This window comes from Somniosus microcephalus, chromosome 3 (genome assembly GCF_052327205.1).
Source record: "Somniosus microcephalus isolate GS21.2 chromosome 3, FLI_Smic_1.0, whole genome shotgun sequence".
Classification (NCBI taxonomy): domain Eukaryota; kingdom Metazoa; phylum Chordata; class Chondrichthyes; order Squaliformes; family Somniosidae; genus Somniosus; species Somniosus microcephalus.
Genome location: NC_140989.1, coordinates 325,328,281 through 325,355,966, shown reverse-complemented (window position 1 = coordinate 325,355,966; position 27,686 = coordinate 325,328,281). Strand labels below are relative to the sequence as shown.

Below are 27,686 nucleotides of genomic sequence, written 5' to 3'. Positions count from 1 at the left end.
GGAGCACAGACACACTGGCGCCGGCCAGTTCTTAAAGAGGAGAGTCGATCTTGCTCTCCATCCACATCCTGCTCATTGCAGCCTTGAATCTCGGCCTGGAGAGACCTGTACATCAAATCTGTTGGAAAGAACAATGGAGAGGCCCAGGGAAAGAGCTCAGAGTGCAGCCCCCATATTCTCTTCTAAATTGATGCAAGGAAGATCAAATCAGAAAGAACCTGCAAAGTGCTGCTCAGTACCCAAAACTCCTCAACACAGCTTTGAATATCTCCTGCAGTCTCTCTCTCTCTCTCTCTCAGAATGCGTGGTGCAAAAATTTCGCTGACGAAAAAAAGGCAGGAAGCGGTCGCCTTTAAATAGCGCTCTCCCAGTCCCTTCCCGACTGCAAAACGCTCCCCTCAACCTGTCGTTGCTAGCGACAGGCGGTAAGACAGGGGGCGCCACTCAATATCCGGTCCAGGGCGTTGCTCACTCGACTGATGTCACAATCTTCCGGCGCAGGAGATCGTGGCGGTAGTGTTTAGTGCTGCCGCAAAATATCTAGTTAATTTCGTGAGCGGGAAACATCGCTGCGCACGGGCGCTAGTTGCTTTGTGCCCCATTAGCGCACTCTTAAGGCACTAACGGGAGGCACAAACCAACCGAATTTTTCCCCCCAAGGTATCTCGGGCATGAAACGTAGGCCGACGAGTGGGTTTCACACTCATCCCGCACCCCACCTACCCAAAACCCACACTGGGTTAAAATTGACCCCGGCATAGCCTTATAAGACCACTGCTTTAGTTTATGCTACTCATCAAGGTGATAGATACAAGTGTTGGGAAGTGGAAATTTCTGACACCCGAGGGCAAGATTTCCCATGTGCTTTCTGTAAGGAAACGTTCGGTGGTCATGAAAGGCGCTATATAAATGCAAGTCTTTTTTAAAAATCATAAACCTGTTTATAAAGAACGGGTTTACAATTTCACTGCTCATAGTGTCAGGATCAAGCACAGTCATAGAGGGTAATGTTCTCTCTTCTCTATCCCAATAATGTGCTTTCACTAACCCCTCAGAAAAACACTTTCTACTGAACTAATGTAATCTTTTAAAAATCTCCCACACTGTTCATTCATATTGCCTCTCTGAACAAGACTTCCAATTTCAGGCCAAATGATTGGCAGGTCATTTGGTACCATGAGCACTCGAGAACTAACACTGGTTCTTTTGCAAGCTTGTTATTCTTAATCACATATAAAAATTTGCAGATTTTACGTCACCCTTTTTAGGAAGCAAAGTACCTGGCTACTTGATTAGTCTGGTAACTATACACAAGAATAACCGTCAAGTAATTTGGTCATGATATGAAAAAAAAACAAATTTAAAACACTGCAGGTTAATTACTTTTTTAATTCACATTTCTGACAGATTCTAAAATAAACATACTCTGGAATCTACAGGTTCCATTTTAAAGCTTTGCTGGGTTTCAGTTTGTAAATGAATAAAATTTACAGCAGATTTTTTGATGTAATGAACATTGTGCTAACATGTTGTCCTGCTACGAATCCTCTTCCTGTTACACCATTCCCTCAGCACCAGTGGTAGTGAATGTGGGGCCTGTTGCATAAAAGCAGCCATGGGGAGCTGAACCAAACTGCCACAGAGAAACCGCTATTAAGGTGTCAAAATCAAACAACAACTTTGTTTTGGTCAATTTTTGCGCCAATTCAGGTGAAGATGATCAATTTGGGGGAATGCAAATTTTGGTACTCTGTTGGCATCAAGCACAATCAAGTATAGCATAGGTTAAACTGCCACAAGTGTTCATTGAAACCCAAACCTAGGGAGATCATAACATTTCCACTTCCTATTCCAGCTAGCCTCTGAGTAAGATTTGATGCAGTTATGTTAAATTATGGGCACTTGTGTATGGTAGACTTGTGGTCATTAGGAGCAGGATTAGGTCAGCCCATACACATTTCACCTCGCCATCAGAAGGAGACCTTCATGCCTAGGCTGGCCCAGAGCTGAAGGAATAATGTTTTAATCCAACATGTCACCAAGTCCACCAATAAGATGACATTTAAAGAGACTTGGTTCTCTGATGCCCCACCGCACTGCCCCCTCCCCACCCCAAATATCTATTTTCTCCACACTTTATTATTACTTGTAAATCTTTCAGCCAGTTGCACGTACTGTAACTGAAGTCTCCATCCACAGTAAGCTCAAACATATGAGAGCCATTATTTCGATTGTAGCAATTACATGTGGCATGGAGTGGGAGTGAATGTGGATTTGTCCGTTCAATTCACCAAATAATGAGTTCCCTATCTGATCTGCGATGGTTGGTGGAGGTGCCACAGCGACGTAAAGACACTCCACTCAGAGCACAAAAGGAAAATTCAGGAGGTGACTTAATGTGGGCCACTTCCATGCACTCTCCAGTATTTTCTCGTCGTAAAGTAACACTGCATGTGGACTGGAAGACTAGTTATCTGGCCAAACCTCCTGCGTGGGGAATGGTTGTGTTAAAGGACAACAAAAACATGGAGAATGTAGAAATTTCTGTTACTTCCAGAGGGAACTGACTGTGCAGTCTAGATTTCACTTGTACAGTAAAGGCGCGAGGTGGTGAAGAAGTTTTATCTACATTTTCTCAGGCCAATCATCTTGACCTTTTGCCTGAAGGAAAAGTAACACACATTGGGCATCAATTATTTCAGATACCAGCCTAAATACATGGAGCTCACTGGGAAAATCCCTTTTTTTATAGACAACCCACGATCCAAAGAATGCATTTCTATTTCTCATTAATGAGGCAATTTGGTTCACAACTAGAATACCGTGAAATTACAGTGAAACCTGATTACCACTAACTTAAGAGAAGTTGCGGGGGGGGGGGGGCGGGGGGTTGCGGTGGAGGGGTGGGAGAGGAATGGGTAGAAGATGAGAACTAGCCAAGCATCTCTTATCAGGGCTGTTCATCTTATTATAAAGTTTATAGTCCTTGAAACATGCTTCAGAAACAACTGGGTCCGGGGAGTTGGAGGTGGAGTTTGTTACAATTGATTTGTAATGAGAGATTTTGTTCCAATCAGGTTTGAGCTGTAGAAATCTCACATTTTATAAAACATTCACTCATTTTTGTGATGTCTTCCCCAGTGCTAAGTTTTTTTTAAAGAGTATGAACATTATTATATTAAATGTACAATAAGCAAAATACAGTTATGAACCACAAATAACAGTAACAAAATCAGATCACACATTGAGATGTGAATGTTTTACAGCATTCATTAATATCTGATTTATGCAACTGACCCCAGACTGCAAGAGATTTATACAAGTAAGTAGCTTCTTTTATATATATTTCTCTCTTCTAAACATTGAAAGAATCAAGTAAACCTTTCATATAAGACTACAGGTTACAGTCACTTGAAACAATATACACTATCAAGAAAATACTGTGTACACAATTATAGTTCTCATTTTGAGCTATTGGCACATTGGACAGTAAAAACTTCCTTTATTTTCCAGCACATACATCTAAAAGGAAAAGCAAGGCGGTGCTCAACTTAACTCATACATTAAATATAGCACGAGTGTTTTATATAGATAATAAAGGTCAGAGGTAGGAAGGAAGCACGGGCTACAAAGGTCTTCCCAATAACCATTACTGAGTGAATACAAGAGTGTGCCATTCAGAAAAGGTGAAAGAATTGGGCAATGGCTAGGTAGGATGGAACACTTGATAGATTACAAATCTACATATTTACAGCTATAAATAGGCAGAAGGTTGAAAGGATTGGTAATCGTGAGAAAGAGACAGAGAAAGTGCATGCACAGAAAACAAATCAAACAAAGAGAGCAATGAGAACATTAAAGCGAACCAGGAACATGGTTCAATCCAGATCATTGTTTACACTATAAAGGTGTGTGCTTGAGTGAACTTCACTGAAGAGTGAGCACTGTAATCTAACCCCCCCCCCCTCACCTAATCGAGACATATCAGTGTATTGTAAAACATAGTCATGGTGTGACACCAGTGTGACCCTTTAATCTACTATGCTGTGTGCCACTGAAGGGGTTATGTGGTGTTGCTGTGACTTTTTCTAGGTTTGAATAGTCCAAGGTCTGCACCACTGTAAACATCATCTAGAGAGATGCATGTGCAAGCGTACTGTAGACATTTCCAACCTTATGTAATAACAAGAGACATAAGCCTGAATTTACCAATCAGTGTTATTTTAGTACAAGTGGTTTCCCATTTAAAGTAAAACCCATTTCTTTTATCTTAAATGGTTTACTGCTGGCATTACAATAACACAGATTGGAAAATCTAGGCTCTGAGGTCCATGAATGGGGGAGCACTGGCACTGATGGAAGGTAATGTTTACTGACTTGGTTGGCAATTACTTTCACTGCACCAAAAATGAAGCACATCTTTAAATGACATGTATGCCAAATTTTATTGAGCTGTTAGTGGCTAAGTATTTCCTTGCCAAACCAAATTATTACCAGTCAGCCTCCACTGAATTAACCTTAATCATTATACACATTTTGCTTTGTTACCTGACAAAGAAAGAAAAAGATTTCCTTAAACTAGAACAAAGTTTGTCACCGAATATTAATAATACTAATATATCAATATTATAACAGCTTAGAGTCACCGGGTCAGGAAGCTGTACAGACATATATCACCTTGGTCAAGCTTCCTTAGACTGAAACACAAAATGTGATTAACTGAACTGTGTGAGAAAATACTTTTCCCTGCTGTCTGCTAATGGAAGTCAGCAAAGTGCTTTCTCAATATGAATTAAGGGGGTTAAAGGGCAGTAAATTTAGCTCAGGAGTATAATAGAACACATATTGACTGTTATTTTTTGGCTGTAATTTGTAAACTATTTCCCATTAGGTTATAAAAGTGATTGAGTGTATTGTACGGCCTGAAGGCATGAAGCTTGTGTTATAATGCCTGAAGCTAAAGGATGAGGGACTAAGTGTACACTTTTCAGGTCTCTTCTAGGTCAATTTATATAGCGCTTTACACGGCCTCAGGACGTCCCAAAGTGCTTTACAGCCCATGAAGTACTTTTGAAGTATAAATGTTGGCCAGGGCACCGGAGAGAACTCTTCTTCAAAATGGTGCCATGGGATCTTTTACGTTCACCTAAGAGGGAAGACAGGGCCTTGGTTTAACGTCTCAACCAAAAGACGGCACCTCAACAATGCAGCACTCCTTCAGTACTACAATGGAGTATCAGCCTAGATTTTATGCTCAAGTCTCTGGAGTGGGACTTGAACCCACAACCTTCTGACTCCGAGACTAGAGTGCTACTATAACCCTCAAATGCAGTCAATATATGCAGAACGTAGGTTGGTATGGGCTGGTGACTCAATTGCCCAGCCGAGATTAAACCCCATTAGGAAAAGTTTAAAAGAACAAATTTGGATGATAAGAGTGACTTTAGGACAGAATGAAGAAGGGAAAGGGATAGAAAGGCGAACAAGGAAAGAGACAATTTAATTTGCAGCTTTATAATGGCAATATCTACTTTGTTATATTACATTATTTCCATGTAATCAAGATTTCAAATTATCAAGCAAATGCAATGGAATCTACATAAATGTGTATCACAGCCAGGCACGGAATCCCATCATGACCATTCCCATCATGCAAACATTCCGATATAAACATAATTCTGTTCCAGAAATTGAATCCTAATGGAACATTCCCATTTAATTCCATTATATGGAAATTCCTGATCCGATCAAAATTTGGATCCAAGCACAACATCTCTTGGCATAAACCCATTCTGTATTTGTTAGGTTAGGGCTGGAATGCACACTGTACAATTTAAGCACTTCACAATTTGACACATCAATGCAACTGTACATGGGTTTCAAAGGGCCACCGAAAAAAAAAATGAGGTGACCCGTTTTTGTCACAACTTTGTCTGGGGGTGAAAAAACAGATTCCAAAGCATCAAAGGGATACGTCATCTGTTTGTGCTGTTCTATCTATCCTTACAGCAAGCCCTGCATGTTTATGAACACCCTCTCCCCATTTTCTTTTTCCAGACTACCTTACGTTATTGGGTGTAGGTAAGTCCGCGGTGCCCGCCCAAAGCCACCCTCAGGCAGCACAAACCATTTCTAGGTCCAGTCCTCATTTGAATTTAACTGGTGGGCAATGGCTGCCAAATGGACACTGCAGCTCACTGGTTTTATTAGGCACAAAAATCCACTGTCTTCAGCGCAGAGCTGATTGGCAGATTGGGCCCATGGGGGGGTGGGGGTAAGAAAGTGCCAGCAGTTTTTGTGGGGCTCAGGGAAGTACGCCTGCTGCTCTGGGCCTCAACGTTTTCCAGCACATTTTGGAGTGGCTTCCAGGAGTCCTTTTAAAGACCACCAGATAGGCCATTTAATGCTTGGTATAACAGGGCCCAACGTGCATGGCACATGCTCTGCCCATTTATACATGAAAATGACAATCGGGGCCCTACAACCGGCAGAGGATCTTGACTTGCATGTTTAAACAGCCTCCTGCCTCTTTTGGGCAGGAATGATGGGCGCCCATTTAAAAGTCTGCCTGAAAATTGAATCAGACGGGCCTTGGCTGTCAAAGGGGTGTCCGTAGTGACCACCTGATGATAAACAGTGAGCAGCAGTTGAAAATTACTCACATTGTGCTTAAACAGTATTTTTCCTTCTCAAGTAAATTTCTTTCCTGAAACTATTCGAATGCAGCAGGTGGGTAAAAGGTTGTGCAATTTAATTTAATTTTCACAGCTCCCCCGCCCCCCACCTCTACCCCAGACTGTCAAAGACCCATAATGCAAGAGGAGCACTGGACCAGCGCTTCAGACCTTTTGGTACCCATTTTAAAAAGGCATTTTAAGGGAAGCACATTTAAAAAAACATTGGAAAGGCTCCATTTTTGAATGGCTCTCACCTTTGCATTGGACTCCTGTTTGTTGCAGGATTTCCTGTACCATGACCGCTAACACCCAATTGGCCTGTTTTCCCCAAAATAGATTTTCAACAAAAAGAAATCAGACACCTCTTTAAAGGCAGTTACAGTTCTTTAACAGCTACTGACACCCAATAACCCATCTCTAGGATCTCGGTGCCCCCCCCCCCACCGACCCCAATCCCACCGCATGAAATGTGCTATGTGCTAGAAGCACTGTCTAAATAATTAAATGAGCTAGCTTTGTATTGTGGGGCCAGGTCAGTTTGAAGCTCCTCAGATACGGCCAGCGTTTAATGTGCCAGGAATGCATTATCAGCCCCAGTCTCTTTGCCAAACTTTTCATTAACACATCACTGCCTCTTCCTTAAAAACTACGCAAACCCTCGATAACAACTGTTCTGTGTTATTTAATCTCCACTTAAACAGTACATATCAGGTAAACGATAGGTTAAAGTATGTCACAGGGTTGTGCCAATGGATTTGGGAAATCGAGCATCTCACATACCAATAAATGATCAAATATTCCTATGTATTCGTGCATGTCTGATACTGTGTTGAGCATGCACACTGTACAGTTGGTTTACTAGTATTGACTCTCTTATGCAGAGATACTGATATGTAAGAGCACATCTGAGCGTGATAGTGATGGAGGAGTTACTATTACAAATGAGAGAAGCTATTTCAGTGATAGAGAGGCCATTTTTTGTGAATGGAAAACAATAAGAATTGGTATTCATTTGTCTGCCATCTCCGATAGCTGCAGCTACAACTGGTGTAGAGCTTCAGTACAAATGACTTAAATATGTGTATTGTACCTTTTATCTGTGTCTTCTGTAAAAGCTACAATGGAAACATCTTGGCTTACTATGGGGGAAGATTTGCTCTGGTTAATATATATCTACTGTATATAAAAACATTAGAATTGCATTCAAAAAAAAAAATGGTACAAAGCTACTACATACAGTGACCAGAGCAATTCGTATCCCCAAGATAGTTTGGCTTGGTGGACAGTTGGTCACTTTGAAATGTGTAGTCACACATTTCCTATACAATGGGCATTAACTTCAGCATCCTTCCCTAATTGTTCTTTCAGCTTTTATTGTAACTTACTAACTATTGAGATATAAAACTTGATGTTGATAAAAAGCAGTGCTATAGTGTGGAGTAGATAGGCACAAACAATGTCCAAAAGAAATAGGACAGCCAGAAGAAAACTATATTGTGGCTGCAAAACTTTTTGATCAGCTATGGTGCACTAATGTACAAATAGTATTTATACAAAGTACTGCATGCCACAAAATGACAACAAAAAATAACTGATTTCTGAAAAAAATTGGATTTAAATATTAAGTTACATGGTTCTATTGATGTCTGTAAAAAAAAAATGAAAAGAAAAAAATAACACATACCTGAAAAAAAAACAATCAATTAAGTTGTGTTGGCTACTTGTCAAATTTCATAGATCGGATAGGAAATTAAAGGAAAAGAACCTTTCACCATAAGTAAAGGCTCTATTTCCCGCCACCCGCCCCCCCCCCAATTAATTGTCTTCTTTGATTTAAAAAGGACTTTGACTACACATTAGGGTCCTGTGTTCTGGCAGAACCATTGCTGCCCTGTATGTTGAGGTTATGTTCTATATTTTCTGTTGGTAGTTGCTCCTTCTCTCGCTCTTTATCCGGATTGAGTTGCTGAATTTCAAGATTGAACTCATAAGATGGGCTGCCCAGCGTGGCATATCGGTCAGTGCGGTGCTCCAATAAAGCGGGTCCCCAGTCCTTGCTTGGTTTATTTGCATTTTTCAGACGCTGGAAGAGCAAGAAAGGGACTTGGTGAGGCTGAACTTGAACTCTGCCAACCGATATTAGAAAAGAGGAATTCTGATCACCAACTTGCCAAGTTGGCCTGAACAGACTATTCCTCCGTATCTAGTTTCTATACTAATTTCGTTTTCTCATTTCATCTACAAGCAAAACTATTTCAAAGTGGATATTTTACACTGAGTAAGAGCAGACCTTGATTAATCTGGAGAGATCATTAGCAACTTCTCTTCAGCCAGATCATGACAGGACAATGCTTGCTATCGTTGGCTAAAATGCATGCATAAATTATAAGTGCCCAAATAAGAAGCCTTTTTAAACCGATTTAAAAACTGATTTAAAACAAATGTTTTTTTTACATGCTATTGCTGGCAAGTCTAAGAAATTCTGACTTTAAGTTTTTAGCTGAAACAAACACTAATATTACAACAATAAGACTCCTCTAATGTAGCTTTATTACTGTAATATTAACCCTATGCAACTCAAATACATATTTAAAAACAATTTTAAATAAGAGAAACTTAAGACTTTACTTATGCTTGCCACTTTTCTCCCCATTGTTCTTTCTTTTAATTCTATTATTTAACATACTGTAACATTTCTATTTTACCTTCAGTACTGTACTCAGTTTTGGTTGCTAAGACATTAAGGAAAAATTTCAAGCAATGGAGACAGTGAAGAGAAGGTTCACATAGCTGATCCTAGGACTGAGTTACAAGGAAAGATTGCAGAAACTGAGGCGCGTGCATTTGGAAAGGAGGCAACACTTACAGAAGTACAAAAGATATTAAAGGGTATGAATAAAGTTCATCTGAGCTTCTACTTCGAAAGATGACGAAAATACTAGAAAAAGGGGCAGGGTTAAAACTATTGAAAGGAATGTTTAGGACATGTCAGGAAGAATTTCTTCATGCAAAAGGTCATCAACATTTGGAGCAGGTATAACTATTGCATAGTTTCTCAATCTAATGCCTTCTTCCACAGGACTCAAAACTGGAACTCCTGAATCTTCCCTTCTACAATCTGCAGGCTTTTAAAAGCCAAGCCTGGCATCATCTAACCAATACTTCTTGATTTATTTTGTCTTCTCTTCTAATCTTTAAAACCGTCATATTGTCCTTCACTTAGATTTCTCATTTTTGAAAGTATTACTTACCCTGGGCACATATAGTGGAATCAATTTACTACTTTGTCCACTCACCTCCAAAAATGTGGAGCCCTCTGATGTGCATATCTTCCAAATGGCATAAATCGGGATACAGATTACTGAGGAGAGTGCCATCAAGATACCGAGAGTGACAGCCCAGGTTGGGTACACATAGTTATTGTAGCTGATGGGCTTATACTGGACAACAGTGAACACCAGTATGAACTGGAAAAGAACAAATAAAAGTATGATTAACTTCACTCAAATCTAAATGGTTAACATACTTAACAACATTTCTGATAAAAAGCAAGTTCCATCTAAGAGCAAGTTTCTCACGGTGAGAATTTTTCTTATTCATTTAAATGAGCTCAGATTACTCTTGGAGCAAGCTATCCTTCTCAAAAGGAAACTTTTCTCTTCCGTTTGTAATGGCAATCTCATAGTAAAGGATCCTCTGGGGCAGTGATATCATAATATGATAGAATTTCACATTAAGTTTGAGAGTGACTTGCTTAAGTCCGAAACTAGAGTCTTAAACTTAAATAAAGCCAATTAAATAGGTATGAGGGGCGAGTTGGCTAAGGTAGATTGGAAAAATAGATTAAAAGGTATGGCGGTAGGTAAGCAGTGGCTAGCATTTAAAGAAATATTTCATAATTCTCAACAAAAATACATTCCATTGAGAAATAAAAACTACGCGGGAAAAGTGATCCATCCGTGGCTAACTAAAGAAGTTAAGGATAGCATTAGATTGAAAGAAGAAGCTTATAATGTTGTGAAGAATGGTAGTAAGTCTGAGATTGGGAGAGTTTCAGAAACCAGCAAAGGATGACCAAAAATTTGATTAAAAAGGTAAAAAAAATAGAACGAGAGAAAACTAGCAAGAAATATAAAAACACGATTGTAAGAGCTTCTACAAGTATGTAAAAAGGAAGCGATTAGCAAAAGTAAACGTTGGTCCCTTAAAGGCTGAGACAGGAGAAATTATTATGGGGAATAAGGAAATGGCAGAAACATTAAACAAATATTTTGTATCTGTCTTCACAGTAGAAGACACAAAAAGCATACCAAAAATGGTGGGGAACCAAGGGTCTAATGAGGGTGAGGAACTTAACGTAATTAATATAAGTAGAGAAAAAGTACTAGAGAAACTAATGGGACTAAAAACTGACAAATCCCCTGGACCTGACAGCCTACATCCTAGGGTTCTAAAAGAGGTGGCTGCACAGATAGTGGATGCATTGGTTTTGATCTTCCAAAATTCCCTAGATTCTAGAATGGTCCCAGCGGATTGGAAGGTAGCAAATGTAACACCGCTATTCAAGAAAGGAGGGAGAGAGAAAACAGGGAACTACAGGCCAGTTAGCCTGTCATCAGGAAAATGCAGGAATCCATTTTTAAGGAAATGGTATCAGGGCACTTAGAAAATCATTACACGATTAGGCAGAGTCAACATGATTTTATGAAAGGGAAATCATGTTTGACAAATTTATTAAGAGTTTTTTGAAGATGTAACTAGCAGGGTAGATAAAGGGGAACCAGTGGATGTAGTATATTTGGATTTCCAAAAGGCATTTGATAAGGTGCCACATAAAAGGTTATTACACAAAATAAGGGTGCATGGGGTTGGGGGTAATATAGTAGCATGGATAGAGGATTGGTTAATGGACAGAAAACAGAGAGTAGGGATAAACGGGTCTTTTTCAGATTGGCAGGCTGTAACTAGTGGGGTGCCACAAAGATCAGTGCTGGGGCCTCAGCTATTTACAATCTATATTAATGACCTAGATGAAGGGACCGAGTGTAATGTATCCAAGTTGGCTGATGATACAAAGCTAGGTGGGACAGTAAGCTGTGAGGAGAACACAAAGAGTCCGCAAAGGGATATAGATAGACTAAGTGAGTGGGCAGTAAGGTGGCAGATGGCGTATAATGTAGGGAAATGTGAGGTTATTCACTTTGGTAGGAAGAATAGAAAAACAGAACATTTTTTAAATGGTGAGAAACTTTTAAATGTTGGTGTTGAGAGAGATTTGGGTGTCCTCGTGCAAGAAGTTGGCATGCAGGTACAGCAAGCAATAAGGAAGGTAAATGGCATGTTTGCCTTTATTGCAAGGGGGTTGGAGTATAAGAGTAAGGAAGTCTTGCTACAATTGTACAGGGCCTTGGTGAGACCACACCTGGAATACTGTGCACAGTTTTGGTCTACTTATCTAAGGAAAGATATACTTGCCTCGGAAGCGGTGCAACGAAGGTTCACTAGTTTGATTCCTGGGATAAGAGGGCTGTCCTATGATGAGAGATTGTGTAGAATGGGCCTATACTCTCTGGAGTTTAGAAGAATGAGAGGTGATCTCATTGAAACATACAAGGTTTTGAAGGGGATTGACAGGGTAGATGCTGAGAGGTTGTTTCCCCTGGCTGGAGTGTCTGGAACTAGGGGGCATAGTCTCAGGATAAGGGGTAGGCCATTTAAGACCGGGATGAGGAGGAATTTCTTCACTCGGAGGGTTGTGAATCTTTGGAATTCTCTGCCCCAGAGGGCTGTGAATGCTGAGTCTTTGAGTATATTCAAGGCTAAGATAGATAGATTTTTAGACTCTAAGGGAATCAAGGGATATGGAGATCGGGCAGGAAAGTGGAGTTGAGGTCGATGATCAGCCATTATCTCATTGAATGGTAGAGCAGGCTCGAGGGGCCGTATGGAGGACTCCTGCTCCTAATTCTTATGTTCTTATGTCTGCTAATGAAAATGTTATAGATTTTAGGCAGTTACTGTAAAGTGCTTTATAGCATTCTCCACTTACAAGGATATGGTTAGAAGCAATTTATCCCAAGGGCCAGTCCTGAGTGAGTTAGTAGTAGTGGGTAGTAGAAAAGAGAGCTCCTGATTAAAGAAATATCCGACATGATCAAGCTTTTATTGGCACACTGAACTTGCTATTGATAAGAATTGGCTATGCACAGTCAAAGGGGTAGAACCAGCACAGACATGGTAATGCAGCACACTGTCATTCCTGAACATAGTACCACCGAGTGGTAGGAAGTGGGTTCCAAATCATAACCCTTCCCCCATGGCGAGTTCCTGACCCTGGCTGTGCTATGAGGGGAAGTGGTTAACAAGAGTCTGCAGAAAGAGGGTAAATAAGGTGAGTCACTGTTACATTGTTATAAAAGTATCACATCGTTAAATGGAACTACTTTGGTATGGAACTACTTTGGTATGGTGTAGTTATATTGCTATGTGGCACACTGTGCACGGGCAGTGCACAGTGCAGCGTCAGACATCTTGTATCACTCCGCACCATGCGGCAGCACAGAAACAAGGCAAGAATACAGCTAGTAAAAGCAGTAACTAAAATGAGCTAAAAGTGTCTGTATTATTTATAGTATAAGAACACCAGGAGACACAACATGGTGGCAGCGGTATAAGTGAGTAAAAAATTGTGCTATATGAACTACGAATAAGACGAAAAGTGATTTTATGAGCTGATTGTGAGTGCCGATGTCTGCGGCGATTTGAGAGTGACTCGTACGGGAAACTAAAATGACGACTGTGCAAATGCAACCCCTCATGAAATGGGAAGCCGACGATATAGCAGAAGCATTCCGCAAGTTCAAACAGAAATGTGAGCTTACATTCAAAAGCTTCCTGAAGGGCGCTACCAACGAGGAAAAGGTTAGTTACATTCTGTTGTGGACAGCAGAAAAAGGTCTAGATTTGTATAATAGCTGGAGTTTGACTGAAGAGGAAAAGGAAAACCCTGCGACAATTTTTGATAAATTCAGCAACCATCTAGAGCCTAAATCCAATCACCGTATACACAGATACAAATTCCAAAGTCTAAGACAGGAACCCGGTGAAACAGCTGACAATTTCCTGACAAGGCTGAGAAATGAAGCCAGCAAGTGTAAATTTAAGGAAATGGAAGAAAGGCTTGTGGACCAGCTAATATGGGGGTCAGCGCATGTAGAGGTACAAAAAGCCCTGATAGGAAAAGAAAAGCTCGGAATAACAGAGGCTATAGATACTGCGAGAGCTCATGAAGCCATGAAGCAGCAAATGAAAACGCTGATTTCTCAAATGGCTGACATGCGGACGGCTTCTGAGACGGACAACAGAGTGGATGCAGTGAGAGAAAAGTACAACACACAAAGACATGCACATGACAACGGGGGAAACATGTGCAGAAATTGTGGAAGACCGCACGATTACACAGACAAGAGGAAATGTCCAGCATATGGAACAAGCTGCAATGCATGTGGCAAACTAAACCACTGGGAAAAGAGGTGTAGAACGAAGAAAGAAGGAACATACATCAAAAACAAAGGCAGACAGCAGAACCAGAGAAAGAAACACAATATCCATGCCATGGATGAGCAGGATGATGATGATGATCACGACAATGCACTAAACATCGAAACCATAAAGATACAGCTTCACGAGATGTCCAGAGCGGAAAATACTCAGAGGAGAGAATTGCACACCATCATCCAAATCAAAAAAAAGATCAAAGGTCGGCCCAAAACCATCGACTTAAAGTTGAAGCTGGACACGGGCTCAAAGCAACATTCTCCCATTGAGACTGTACCAGCAGATCTTTCCCGAAAACCTGAGAGAAGATGGCTACCCAAAAAATGGTTGTTTAAAGGCAAGTAATGTCACGCTGACAGCATACGGGGGGGGAGTGAGATTAAACAACTCGGAATAACCTTTATCAAAGGGACACATAAAAGAAAGAACATCAACTGCATGTTCTATGTCACCGACACTGAGGGGCCAGCGATCCTGGGATTAAACAGCTGCGAGAAGTTGAGATTGATCTCAGTGCATCACGAGCTGACGGAAATGCCACTGAAGATAGACAGCAACACCCCACTGGAGAACCGCCCACAAATCAAGAGTAAAAAAGACTTGATAGACATGTATCCGGAATGTTTCTGGACCTGGGAGAGAGCAGCATCGGCACAGCTTAAAAGCGGCGGCAGCAGCGAGGCCCGACCACAGAGCCTGGACCTGGGAGAGAGCAGCATCGGCAGAGCTTAAAAGCGGCGGCAGCAGCGAGGCCCGACCACAGAGCCTGGACCTGGACCTGGGAGAGAGCAGCATCGGCAGAGCTTAAAAGCGGCGGCAGCAGCGAGGCCCGACCACAGAGCCTGGACCTGGACCTGGGAGAGAGCAACATCGGCAGAGCTTAAAAGCGGCGGCAGCAGCGAGGCCCGACCACAGAGCCTGGACCTGGACCTGGGAGAGAGCAACATCGGCAGAGCTTAAAAGCGGCGGCAGCAGCGAGGCCCGACCAATTCAGCAGCAGGGGAGAGAGGTAAAAAGTAATCAAAGTGTGACGTCAGCAGGAAGCAGGTAAGTGATTGGTTGGTGAGTATTTCTCTCTTTTTTAAACTTTAACTCTGGTTTATAGTTTCTAAGGTCTCTCTGGTGTAGCGGGGACTGTTGGTAAAACTATTTAACTGTAGTGTAATTAGTGGGATTGATTGATTTAATTTAAATCAATTAATTAAAGGGTAAATCACGGCAGGACAGCCCGGCCCTGTGATCTGCTCCTCCTGCGATATGTGGGAACTCTACTACGTGTGCAGGAAGTGCACCCAGCTTGTTACTGAGAGACCGCATTGCGGCGCTGGAGCTGCGATTGGATGCATACTGGAGCGTTCACGATGCTCGGGACATCGTGAATAGCACGTTTAGGGAGTTGGACACACCACAGGTAGAGGTTGGACAGGAAGAAAGGGAAAGGGTGACCAACGGACAGAGTACTAGGCACAGGCAGGTAGTGCAGGGGTACCCTGTGGCCATCCCCCTCTCCAACAGATACACCACTTTGTGTACTGTTGGGAGGGATGGCTTATCAGAGGAAGGCAGCAGCAGCCAACTTCCTGGCACCAGGGGTGGCTCTGCTGCACAGAATGGGAGGAAAAAGAGTGGTAGAGCTATAGTAATAGGGGATTCAATTGTAAGGGGAATAGATAGGCGTTTCTGCGGCCGCAAACGAGACTCCAGGATGGTGTGTTGCCTCCCTGGTGCAAGGGTCAAGGATGTCTCCGAGCGGCTGCAGAACATCTTGGAAGGGGAGGGTGAACAGCCGGTTGTCGTGGTGCATATAGGCACCAGCGATGTAGGTAAAAAGCGGGATGAGGTCCTAAAAGCGGAATATAGGGAGTTAGGAAGTAAATTAAATAACAGGACCTCAAAGGTAGTAATCTCAGGATTGCTACCAGTGCCACGTGCTAGTCAGAGAAGAAATAGAAGGATACTTCAGATGAATACGTGGCTAGAGGAATGATGCCAGGGGGAGGGTTTCAAGTTCCTGGGTCATTGGAACCGGTTCTGGGGGAGGTGGGACCAGTTCAAACCGGATGGTCTGCACCTGGGCAGGGCTGGAACCGATGTCCTAGGGGGTTTGTTTGCTGGTGCTGTGGGGGAGGGTTTAAACTAAAATGGAAGGGGGTTGGGAACCTGAGCAGGGAGACAGAGGAAAGGGAAACAAGGATAAAAGCAAAAGATAGGAAGGAGAAAAACAAAAGTGGCAGTCAGAGAAATCAACAGTTTAAATCAAACATGGCCACAGTAAATAATAATTCTAATAGGTCTAAGAGCGTTAAAAAAACAAGCCTGAAGGCTTTGTGTCTTAATGCGAGGAGCATTTGTAATAAGGTGGATGAATTGGCTGCGCAAATAGAGGTAAACGAATATGATTTGGTTGGGATTACGGAAACGTGGCTCAAGGATGGCCAAGACTGGGAACTCAACATCCAGGGGTATTCGATATTCAGGAAAGATAGGCAAAAAGGAAAGGGAGGTGGGGTAGCATTACTGGTTAAAGAAGGGATTAACACAATTGTAATGAAGGATATTAGCTCTGATGATGTGGAATCTGTATGGGTAGAATTGAGAAATACTAAGGGGAAAAAAACATTAGTGGGAGTGGTATATAGACCTCCAAACAGTAAGGCGGAGGATGGGGATGGCATTAAAAGGGAAATTAAAGAAGCGTGCAATAAGGGCACAGCAGTCATCATGGGTGACTTTAATCTACATATAGATTGGGCTAACCAAATTGGTTAACAATACTGTGGAGGAGGAATTCCTGGAGTGTTTACGAGATGGTTTCCTGGACCAATATGTCGAGGAACCAACCAGAGATCAGGCCATCTTAGACTGGGTATTATGTAACGAGAAAGGATTAATTAGCAATCTTGTTGTATGAGGCCCCTTGGGTCGGAGCGATCATAATATGATCGAATTCTTCATTTAGATGGAGAATGAAGTAGTTGACTCAGAAACAAGGGTCCTCAATTTAAATAAAGGAAACTACGATGCTCTGAGGAGCGAGTTGGGTAGGATTGATTGGAGAATGGCACTCAAAGGGGTGTGACGGTGGATAGGCAATAGCAAACATTCAAAGACCGAATGGATGAACGACAGAAGTTATTCATCCCAGTTTGGCATAAAAATAAAACAAAAAAGGTGACTCAACCGTGGGTAACAAGGGAAATTAGGGATAGCATAAGATCCAAGGAGAGGACATACAAATTGGCCAGAAAAAGCAATAACCCTGAGGATTGGGAGCAGTTCAGGATTCAACAAAGGAGGACAAAGGGATTAATTAAGAAAGGGAAAATAGAATATGAGAGTAAGCTTTCAGGGAACATAAAAACTGACTGTAAAAGCTTTTATAGATATGTGAAGAGAAAAAGATTGGTGAAGTCAAGCGTAGGTCCCTTGCAGTCAGAATCGGGGAAATTTATAATGGGGAACAAAGAAATGGCAGACCAACTAAATACATATTTTGGTTCTGTCTTCACAAAGGAGGACACAAATAACCTCCCAGAAATACCGGGGAACATAGGGTCTGATGAAAGGGTGGAACTGAAAGAAATCAGTATTTGTAGGGAAATGGTGTTAGGAAAATTGATGGGACTGAAGGCCGATAAATCCCCAGGGCCTGATAATCTACATCCCAGGGTACTTAAGGAAGTGGCCCTAGAAATAGTAGATGCATTGCTGGTCATCTTCCAGAACTTGATAGATTCTGGAACAGTACCCATGGATTGGAGGGTAGCTAATGTTACCCCACTATTCAAAAAAGGTGGCAGAGAAAAAGCGGGGAATTATAGACCAGTAAGCCTGACATCGGTAGTGGGGAAAATGCTAGAGTCCATTATAAAAGATGTAATAGCAGAGCACTTGGAAAGCAGTGACAGGATCGGACAAAGTCAACATGGATTTACAAAAGGTAAATCATGCTTGACTAATCGACTGGAATTTTTTGAGGATGTAACTGGTAAAATAGATAAGGGAGAACCAGTGGATGTGGTGTATTTGGACTTTCAGAAGGCTTTCGATAAGGTCCCACATAAGAGATTAGCGTGCAAAATTAAGGCACATGGGATTGGGGGCAAGGTATTGACTTGGATAGAGAACTGGTTGGCTGACAGAAAGCAAAGAGTTGGAATAAACGGGTCGTTTTCCGAGTGGCAGGCAGTGACTAGTGGGGTACCGCAAGGATCGGTCCTAGGACCCCAGCTGTTCACAATATATATTAATGATCTGGACGAGGGAATTGGATGTAATATCTCCAAATTTGCAGACGACACAAAGCTGGGTGGGAGGGTATGCTGCGAGGAGGATGTCATGAAACTCCAGTATGATTTGGACAGGTTAGGTGATTGGGCAGAAACATGGTAAATGCACTATAATGTGGATAAATGTGAGGTTATCCACTTTGGTGGCAAAAACAGGAAGGCAGATTATTATTTGAATGGCAATAGATTGGGAGAAGGGGAATTGCAAAGAGACCTGGGTGTTCTTGTGCACCAGTTGCTGAAGGTAAGCATGCAGGTGCAGCAGGCGGTTAAGAAGGCAAATGGAATGTTGGCCTTCGTAGCAAGAGGGTTCGAGTATAGGAACAAGGATGTCTTGCTACAGTTGTACAGGGTCTTGGTGAGACCACACCTTGAGTATTGTGTGCAGTTTTGGTTGCCTTATCTGAGGAGGGACGTTCTTGCCATGGAGGGAGTGCAGCGAAGATTCACCAGGCTGATACCTGGGATGGCAGGAATGACGTATGAGGAGAGATTGTGTCGATTGGGCTTATACTCACTGGAGTTTAGAAGATTGAGAGGGGATCTCATCGAAACCTATAAAATTCTGTCAGGCCTGGACAGACTAGATGCTGGAAGGATGCTCCCGATGGTTGGGGATTCCAGAACCATGGGTCATAGTCTAAGGATAAGGGGTTGGACATTCAGGACTGAAATGAGGAGGAATTTCTTCACCCAGAGAGTGGTGAACCTGTGGAATTCTCTGCCACAGGGCGGTGGAGGCCAGTTCATTAAATATATTCAAGAAAGAGTTGGATATATTTCTTAAGGCTAAAGGGATCAAGGGATATGGGGAGAAGGCAGGGACAGGGTACTGAATTTGAATGATCAGCCATGATCTCATTGAATGGCGGAGCAGGCTCGAAGGGCCGAATGGTCTACTCCTGCTCCTATCTTCTATGTTTCTATACAGTGGGATGTTTCGGAGATTTCCAATACCACATCACCATTGATCCAGAGGTAAAGCCCGTTATCCATGCTCCACGAAAAGTACTCATCGAGCTGAAGACAAAGCTTGAAAGAGAGCTAAAGGAGATGGAAGAAAAGGGAGTGATCGTAAAGGTCACTGAACCCACAGACTGGGTAAACTCAATTGTGGTACGAGAAAAGCCAAACGGGCGTCTCAGAATATGTTTGGACCCCAAAGATCTAAACCAGGCGATAAAGAGTGACCACTATCCCACCCCAACGCTAGAGGAGATTACGCCATCACTGGCAGGAGCCAAGGTTTTCTCAAAACTAGATGCCAGAAATGGATATTGGAACGTGAAGTTGGATGAGGAATCAACAACACTGACAACATTCAACACACCATTTGGGCGTTACAAATTCCTGCGGCTACCATTCGGGCTAAAGGTCAGTCAAGATATCTTTCAACAGAAAATAGACGAGACATACAGAGGCTGTGAAGGAGCTATAGGAATAGCTGATGATATTCAGATCTATGGAGCAGATGAAAGAGACCATGACATGCACCTACATGAGGCCATGGAGAGTACCAGGAGGGCTGGCATCAAGTTAAATGCAGATAAGTGCATAGTTAAAGTCAAGGAATGCCAATTCTTCGGTATGATTTATACACCAGAGGGAGTCAAGCCAAATCCAGAGAAGATTGTGGCGATTGCTGAAATGAAACCACCCAAAGACAAGAAAGAGCTGAGGAGTTACCTCGGCTTGGTCCAATACATGAGTTCTTTCATCCCATACATGTCGGAGCATACAACAAATCTCAGAGAGCTATTGAAAGAAGACACCGAATACCAGTGGTCTGAATCACACGAAAGGAATTTCAAACAACTTAAAGAACTGTTGTGCAAAGAAATGAGTCTGTCATATTATTACAGAAGAAAACCTGTCACTCTGCAAGTAGATGCTTCTACCAGAGGACTCGGGGCAGCTCTGGTGTAGGAAGGAAAGCCGATGGCTTTCGCATCAAAGGCCTTGACATCAGCCGAGACGAGATACGCCAACATAGAAAGAGGACTATTAGCAGTAGTGTACGGATGCGAGAAATTCCATACATACCTATATGGCAGGCGACTTACAATAGAGAGTGACCATCGTCCACTAGAACAGATCTATAAGAAGAATCTGTGCAAAGCGCCTGCAAGACTGCAAAGACTACTTCTAAGGATCCAAAGCTATGACTTCACGCTTAAATATAAGCCAGGAAAGGAAATGGTGCTAGCAGATGCGTTGTCTTGATTGTCACCATATGAGAAACATGAGGTGGAGGGCCTAACAGTAAAAATCCACCACCTAGTGAATGTTACCCCTACAAAGCTCAGTCAAATCAGAGATGAGACTAGCAAAGATGAGGAGTTGCAACTACTCACACAACAAGTAATACAGGGGTGGCCGGAGAGAATCCAGCAGGTACAGGCGACAATTCGTCAATACTGGACGATTAAAGACGATATTGCAGTAGAAGACGGTATTCTCCTTGCTGGATCGAGGATCATCGTGCCAAAGACGATGCAGACACAACTTCTCTATCTCATACATGAAGGCCACATGGGAATGGAGAAATGCAAGCTGAGAGCCAGATCAGCTGTATACTGGATAGGCATGTACAAAAATATCGAACAGATGGTCTTTGCATGTGGTAGATGCCAGACATACAGAAATGCACAACAGAAAGAGGAGATGATACCTAGTGAAATACCGTCAAGACCATGGCACACTGTTGGGGCAGATCTCTTCATATGCAATCAAGAATGGTATCTCATAGTGGCAGATTACTATTCCAAGTTTCCTTTTGTGAGAAGGATGAAAGACTTGAGAGCCACAACTACCACCAGGATTGCAAAGAGCTTGTTTGCTGAACAAGGAATCCCGGAAAAGGTAATCTGTGACAATGGAACCCAGTTCACATCGAGTGAATTCAGAGCTCTGGCAGAAAAGTATGGGTTCAAAATAGTAACCTCATCCCCACATTTCCCAAGGGGACACGGGTTCATCGAAAGACAGATCCAGACTGTCAAGAGAACTCTCATCAAAAGTAGTGAGATGGGGGAAGACCAAGACCTTGCCCTCCTATCACTCAGATCAACACCACTGAAAGCAGACATGAAATCACCTGCGGAATTGCTGAATGGGAGGAAGTTTAAGACTACACTACCAGCAAAAATACATCCTCCCCAGGACCAGGAGTACTTCAGACAAAAGCTGGCAGAAGCACAAATTGTAGGAAGCAAACATTACGATAAACATGCAAAGACGCTACCAGAATTGCTGAATGGACAATCAGTGCATGTGCAAGACCCGGTGTTGAAAACCTGGAATCCAGCCAAGGTCATTGGAAAAGCTGATACTCCAAGATCCTATTTCGTAGAGACTGAACCTGGTAACCAATACAGACGGAACAGACTCCACATCAGACCTTCACCTGAACTGGATAAGCAGCAGACAACATCAGCAACATTGACAACACCAGCTACCACAAGCAGTACAACACCAGAAACAAGCGCTACAAATCAAACAACCACGAGCATGCACACTCCAACTCCAAAGGCGACAGCAACAACAACAACGAGAGCGGAACACACCAAAACACCGCAGAGAGGAATGGTCACCACCAAATCCACAAGATGGAGGGACAACATCCAACCACCTGAGCGATATCACAAATAAAAAAAAACTCACAATTGTTTGTAGTTGATAATAATAGTTTAGATATAATATTTGTTAATTTAAATTGTTAAATTTCATGTTTTAGTTTTTTTGAGAAAGAGGGATGTTACATTGTTATAGTATCACATTGTTAAATGGAACTACTTTGGTATGGTGTAGTTATATTGCTATGTGGCACACTGCACGGGCAGTGCACAGTGCAGCGTCGGACATCTTGTATCACTCCGCACCATGCGGCAGCACAGAAACAAGGCAAGAATACAGCTAGTAAAAGCAGTAACTAAAATGAGCTAAAAGTGTCTCTTATTTATAGTATAAGAACACCAGGAGACACAACTGTCACTCTGGGCCATTCCTGCTCACTCCCAGTGGCCAGTAAAAAATGGCACTGGCAGAGGCCTGGAAGCAGGGCAGCCACTCTGTTCCTAGCTGGGGGAATGGTTAATGTAATGTGACATTTAAACAGAGGAAGACAAAGAAATGCTAATAATAGGGTGAACAAAAATAAAATTCCTCCTGTTAATTTCCACACTTTAATCCCCTTCAATAAATGTATACTTGATTCTCACAGAACGAAAAGGACACTTTCGACAAACTTCAGTGAGGGCCCAAAGCGTGTGGTAGCGGATCAATTTCACCCCCCCCCCCCACCCCTCCCTCCTCCTCATATCTCAGGACAATTTTGTACCTATTAAGATTATGGAATGCAATAGTCTTCCACTTCTGTACCCACTGTCAGTATCATGCACTCTCAGGCCAGGTATATATAACCCAGAATCAGCCACCAACCTCGGAAGAGTAAACCCCTACCCTCACTGCACCACTATGACATTTCCAACTCCTAAACCAGCCATCCTTTTGTGAAGTTATCTAAGTAAAGCCAATTAGTTGAAAATTATTGAGTTGTGTGTTCATGGAGATTCCAAATTTACAGTTTTGTGGTGTGAAGAGACAACCGTAATGGGTCCTCGGTTCAGCACATGAAATTCATTTCTCCTTACACCCTTATATTCTTCAAAGAGAAAAATCTAGCCCCCTGAGTTTCTCCGGAATTTGAATCCAGGTTCTGGAGGTGAAACAACAGAGTAAAACTCAATGCATTTAAGATAAATGCCATTTCTGTTTGGAAGTGTGACACATTGTTTCACACTAGTATTTAAAACATTTTTATTTATATATCTAACAATTACTTACAAAAATAATGCTGGGAGACACAAAACGCCAGCAGATTCGGAAGAAGATTGGAGGTGGAAAGCCAAGCATCATCTCAACATCCTTGAAGTAGTTATTATATCCTGGCAAAGTCGAGAGAGACAATAGTTATTGATTTCCACTGAGTAGAGAGTCTAGAACAGCCCATCCTTTTTGTTTTTCTCCATTGTTTGTGCCATCGTAAAATGGTGACAATAAATTGGTAAGTTTTATCTTGTTGGATTAATACAAATATTTTTTTTATATACAGTTTGAAGTAAACCCTGCCAGTAGGTGATAATTAGGTTTTCCATTTGCTTTCAAAATTCAACTCGTTTTTTTAAATAACTCAAATTTGGATCAGAAATGTCACCCTGTGTGTATAAACTTGTTTCTCTCTGTCTATTAGCTGAATATGCTTTCTGAAGTTTGTACTGTATAATTTGGACACCAACTAAAGATACAACAGGTGCGTAATGAGTACAGTCTGTCAGGTTTTGTTCTCTTTCTCCCTCACTTACATGCACAGATATACAGCTCTCTCTTTTAAAAGCAGTGTAAGTTTATTTGAATAACATTTCTTGGCCTCTAGCTTTTTTTCAAATAATTTTGACAAACAACCAAATAGATTTTGTTAGACACTATCACTTGGCTAGCTTAAATGCACTTGTGCACTGCACATGCTCAGACTGTAGGGTCTGCCTTCAGCTAACATAGTTTCCATTCTGATCAAAGATATCAAGACCAAGACCATTCTTTTGGGAGAGGCTGAGACCCTCAAGTAAAACCTCTATTAGATGTATTAAAAGACATTAAAAAAAAACAATTCAATGGATAAATGTTATCATTATTGTGAAATGTGTAATATTTTGAATCTTTCGTGAAAATCTTATTTTGGAAATTAAATGTTCCAGTTACTGAAGAAAAATGGCAGCTGAATTTTTTTCAAAAAACATTTTGCGTGATGCAATTGGTTCATTAGCAAATATTACAGGGAGATGTTTACATATGGTTTTCTCATTATAAAATGCTTACACACTGTGCAAGTTAGCAATATTGTTTGAAATAGGTATCCACTGGTTTTGTGATGTACAACAAAGGCCCATTGGACCTACAGTTCTCTCATATTAGTTTTTAACAGTAGATTATGAGAAGATTCTTTGTGTGTATACTTAAAGAATACTGGATATTACCTTTCAATGAACTACAGAACAGCAATGCAATCAAAGGGTTCACATAACATCATAAACTGTACTAACAAAGCTAGATTTTACTATGGGAGGTGGAGGACAATATCATATGTACATAAGAAACCATATTGTGAGAAAGGCCATTCAGCCCATCCAGTCTGCTACTTTTGCCTACCATATACAATCTGCCGTGGAAAATGGTCCGCAACGTGGACCACTTTCCATACCTCGGGAGCCTACTGTCAACAAGGGCAGACGTCGATGACGAAGTCCAACACTGTCTTCAGTGTGCCGGTCTCCTGAGGAAGAGAGTGTTTGAAGACCAGGACCTCAAACCCGGCACCAAGCTCATGGTCTACAGAGCAGTAGTGATACCTGCCCTCCTGTATGCCTCAGAGACATGGACCATGTACAGCAGGCACCTCAAAGCACTGGGGAGGTACCACCAACGCTGCCTCTGCAAGATCCTGCAAATCCATTGGCAGGATAGGCACACCAACGTCAGTGTTCTCGCTCAGGCCAACATCCCCAGCATCGAAGCTTTGACCATGCTCGATCAGCTCCGATGGACGGGTCACATCGTCTGCATGCCCGATACGAGACTCCCAAAACAAGAGCTCTACTCGGAGCTCCGGCATGGCAAGAGAGCCCCAGATGGGCAGAGGAAATGCTTCAAGGACACCCGCAAAGCCTCCTTGAAAAAGTGCAACATCCCCACCGACACCTGGGAGTTCCTGGCCCAAGACCGCACAAAGTGGAGGAGAAGCATCCGGGAAGGCGTCGAACACCTCGAGTCTCTTTGCCGGGAGCAAGCGGAAGCCAAGCGCAAGCAGCGCACATCAACCCAAGCACCCCACCCACCCGCCCCTTCAACCACCGTCTGCCCCACCTGTGACAGAGACTGTAGGAACGGCATTTGACTCATCAGTCACCTGAGAACTCATTTTTAATGTGGAAGCAAGTCACCCTCGGTTCTGAGGGACTGCCTAAGAGAGAGAGAGAGAGAGAGATACAATCTGCCAGATCATATGAGCAATATTTGGTTCTTCAATTGTGAGCAATAACAGGTTTGCTCTGCTGGACATGCTCAGTCCATATTTACTCATGTTAGATCAGCCTGGGCTACATTGTGGCAGTGTAAATCTCCACTGATACCTACCATAGATATACATGATGGCGATACACATAATGCAGGAAATCACAACAAGTGAAAAACTGGCTGCATAGTTATCCATGAGGAGGAGCCAGTAAATGCCAGCCTGTGACAGAAAGACAGAAAAAAAAGATCATTTTCTGCCTAAATGAATCCACTGTGAGGCACAGGGTTTTATCTTCGCTTGCATCTGTTATGAAGTACCTGAAGCCTCTTCATAATTACTCTAAGCAATGGTTAATCTTTTTCAAATTCGATTTCGATTTCATTTTGCAATTCATTTGATAAGTAAACAGTCACATTTGCTCATAATTTTCTATTTAATTTTTGGGTCTCTATTTGCACCAATTAGGACCAAAACGACTCGAAGAACACCAGAGCATTCCAGAAACGTAAAGCATAGACACAGATCCTCTCTGTAATATGATTTTTTTCTATTTAAAAAAAATCTAATATAGTAGCTAGTTACTGGTGAGCAATCAGAGAGATTGGAAGCAAGTGATTAATAAAAATAAGCTGAATTAATAATCCATTTTTTGGCATTGTAAAAGAAAAAAAAATCAGAAATAGTTTACTGCTAAACGAAATGCGCCTTAGAAAGATGTATGGAATATGCTAGTCACGAATACACCATTAACGTTACTGTGACAATCCATTTTTAACTAGGGTCAAAGGTTTCCTTTAACATAAGTTGTTGAAACTGGTTAATTTTCGATGTTAATGTAAATGGAATAGAGCAATATATAGCAGATGCACATTTCCAATGGTCTTACTTGTGTAGTTAGTGGAATTCCCAGAAGAAAGCCAATAATGGCAACTCCCAGAGTCACAATGGATTTTTGCCTACGAATCCAGTCACTGTCAATTTCATCAACGACAGCAGTAACCAGTGTTTCCAACAGACAGAACTGGGAAAACAAACAGAAGCGTTACTATTTATTATACAGTACATGCTATACCATATAGGGTAAATTACACTATATAGTGGACATTATATACTAATTATATTGTGTATATTTCAAAATAATGTAAGGCATTTTGTAAGATGTAATGTATAGTCAATATATAGTGTAAAGTATCAGATATTGTAGTTATGTAGGGGATAATTAGGGGAAATGATTTACCCCAAATTCAATTATTTGGACAAATCCCACAAGTTTCTACACATTCCTGTGTCTAGTGCGGTTTGCTGCCTGACTACTGCTATTCTGCAATAACAAGTCGCAGGCCAGGCAATTCCTCGGAGCTGCTCCAGCTCAGGGTTTCCACCACACTTCGGAGAAGTTATGCCGGCGAAGCGGGAGCAGCTCAGAGTAACTTCCCGGATGAGAACCAATGTAAATGCCAGCTTCCAAACAGAATGGAGTGTCAACAAATAACCTGCCTTGTGCATAGTATTATATGGAACAGTGTGCATTGCATTATTATAGCATATAAATGACATAAATTACATTATGCAGTACAAATACTGTTAAGTATATTATATAATGCAAAATAAATATTGTGTACTATACAGTGTAATACAAGTTTCATTATATAATTAAATTACATTATGTGGTATAATAGTGTAAATATCACATTGTGTATATTATATACTGTATAGTATACTGTAAGATTATCACAGAATCAGACATTTAAGGCACAGAAGGAGGCCATTCGGCCCATCGTGTCTGTGTCGTCTGAAAAGGAGCTATCCAGCCTAATCCCACACTCCAGCTCTTGTTCCGTAGCCCTGTAGATTATGGCACTTCAAGTGCATATCCAAGTACTTTTTAAATGCGATGAGGGTTTCTGCCTCTCCCACCCTTTCAGGCAGTGAGTTCTAGACCCCCACCACCCTCTTCGTGAAAAATATTCTCCTCAAGTTCCTGCTAATCCTTCTACCAATTACTTGAAATCTATACCCCCTGGTTACTGACCTCTCTGCTAAGGGATATAGGTCCTTCCTATCCACTATCTAGGCCCCTCATAATTTTAT

The 27,686-nt window shown here is 41.9% G+C and overlaps 1 protein-coding gene across 7 annotated transcripts in view; it reads right to left on the bottom strand.

The window, feature by feature from the left end:
• Window positions 1-1,369: 1,369 nt before the first annotated feature.
• slc6a9 (solute carrier family 6 member 9) overlaps window positions 1,370-27,686 on the bottom strand; it is a 310,870-nt gene continuing 284,553 nt past the window's right edge. For all 7 annotated transcript variants that reach the window (XM_085983100.1, XM_085983098.1, XM_085983101.1 and 4 more), the window contains 5 exons: window positions 26,482-26,616; window positions 25,715-25,814; window positions 23,369-23,469; window positions 9,974-10,144; window positions 1,370-8,760 (listed from right to left, as the gene is read on the bottom strand). In XM_085983100.1, coding sequence (XP_085839226.1) covers window positions 8,527-8,760; window positions 9,974-10,144; window positions 23,369-23,469; window positions 25,715-25,814; window positions 26,482-26,616 — 741 coding nt within the window. In that variant the 3' untranslated portion in view covers window positions 1,370-8,526. The remainder of the gene's footprint in view (window positions 8,761-9,973; window positions 10,145-23,368; window positions 23,470-25,714; window positions 25,815-26,481; window positions 26,617-27,686) is intronic.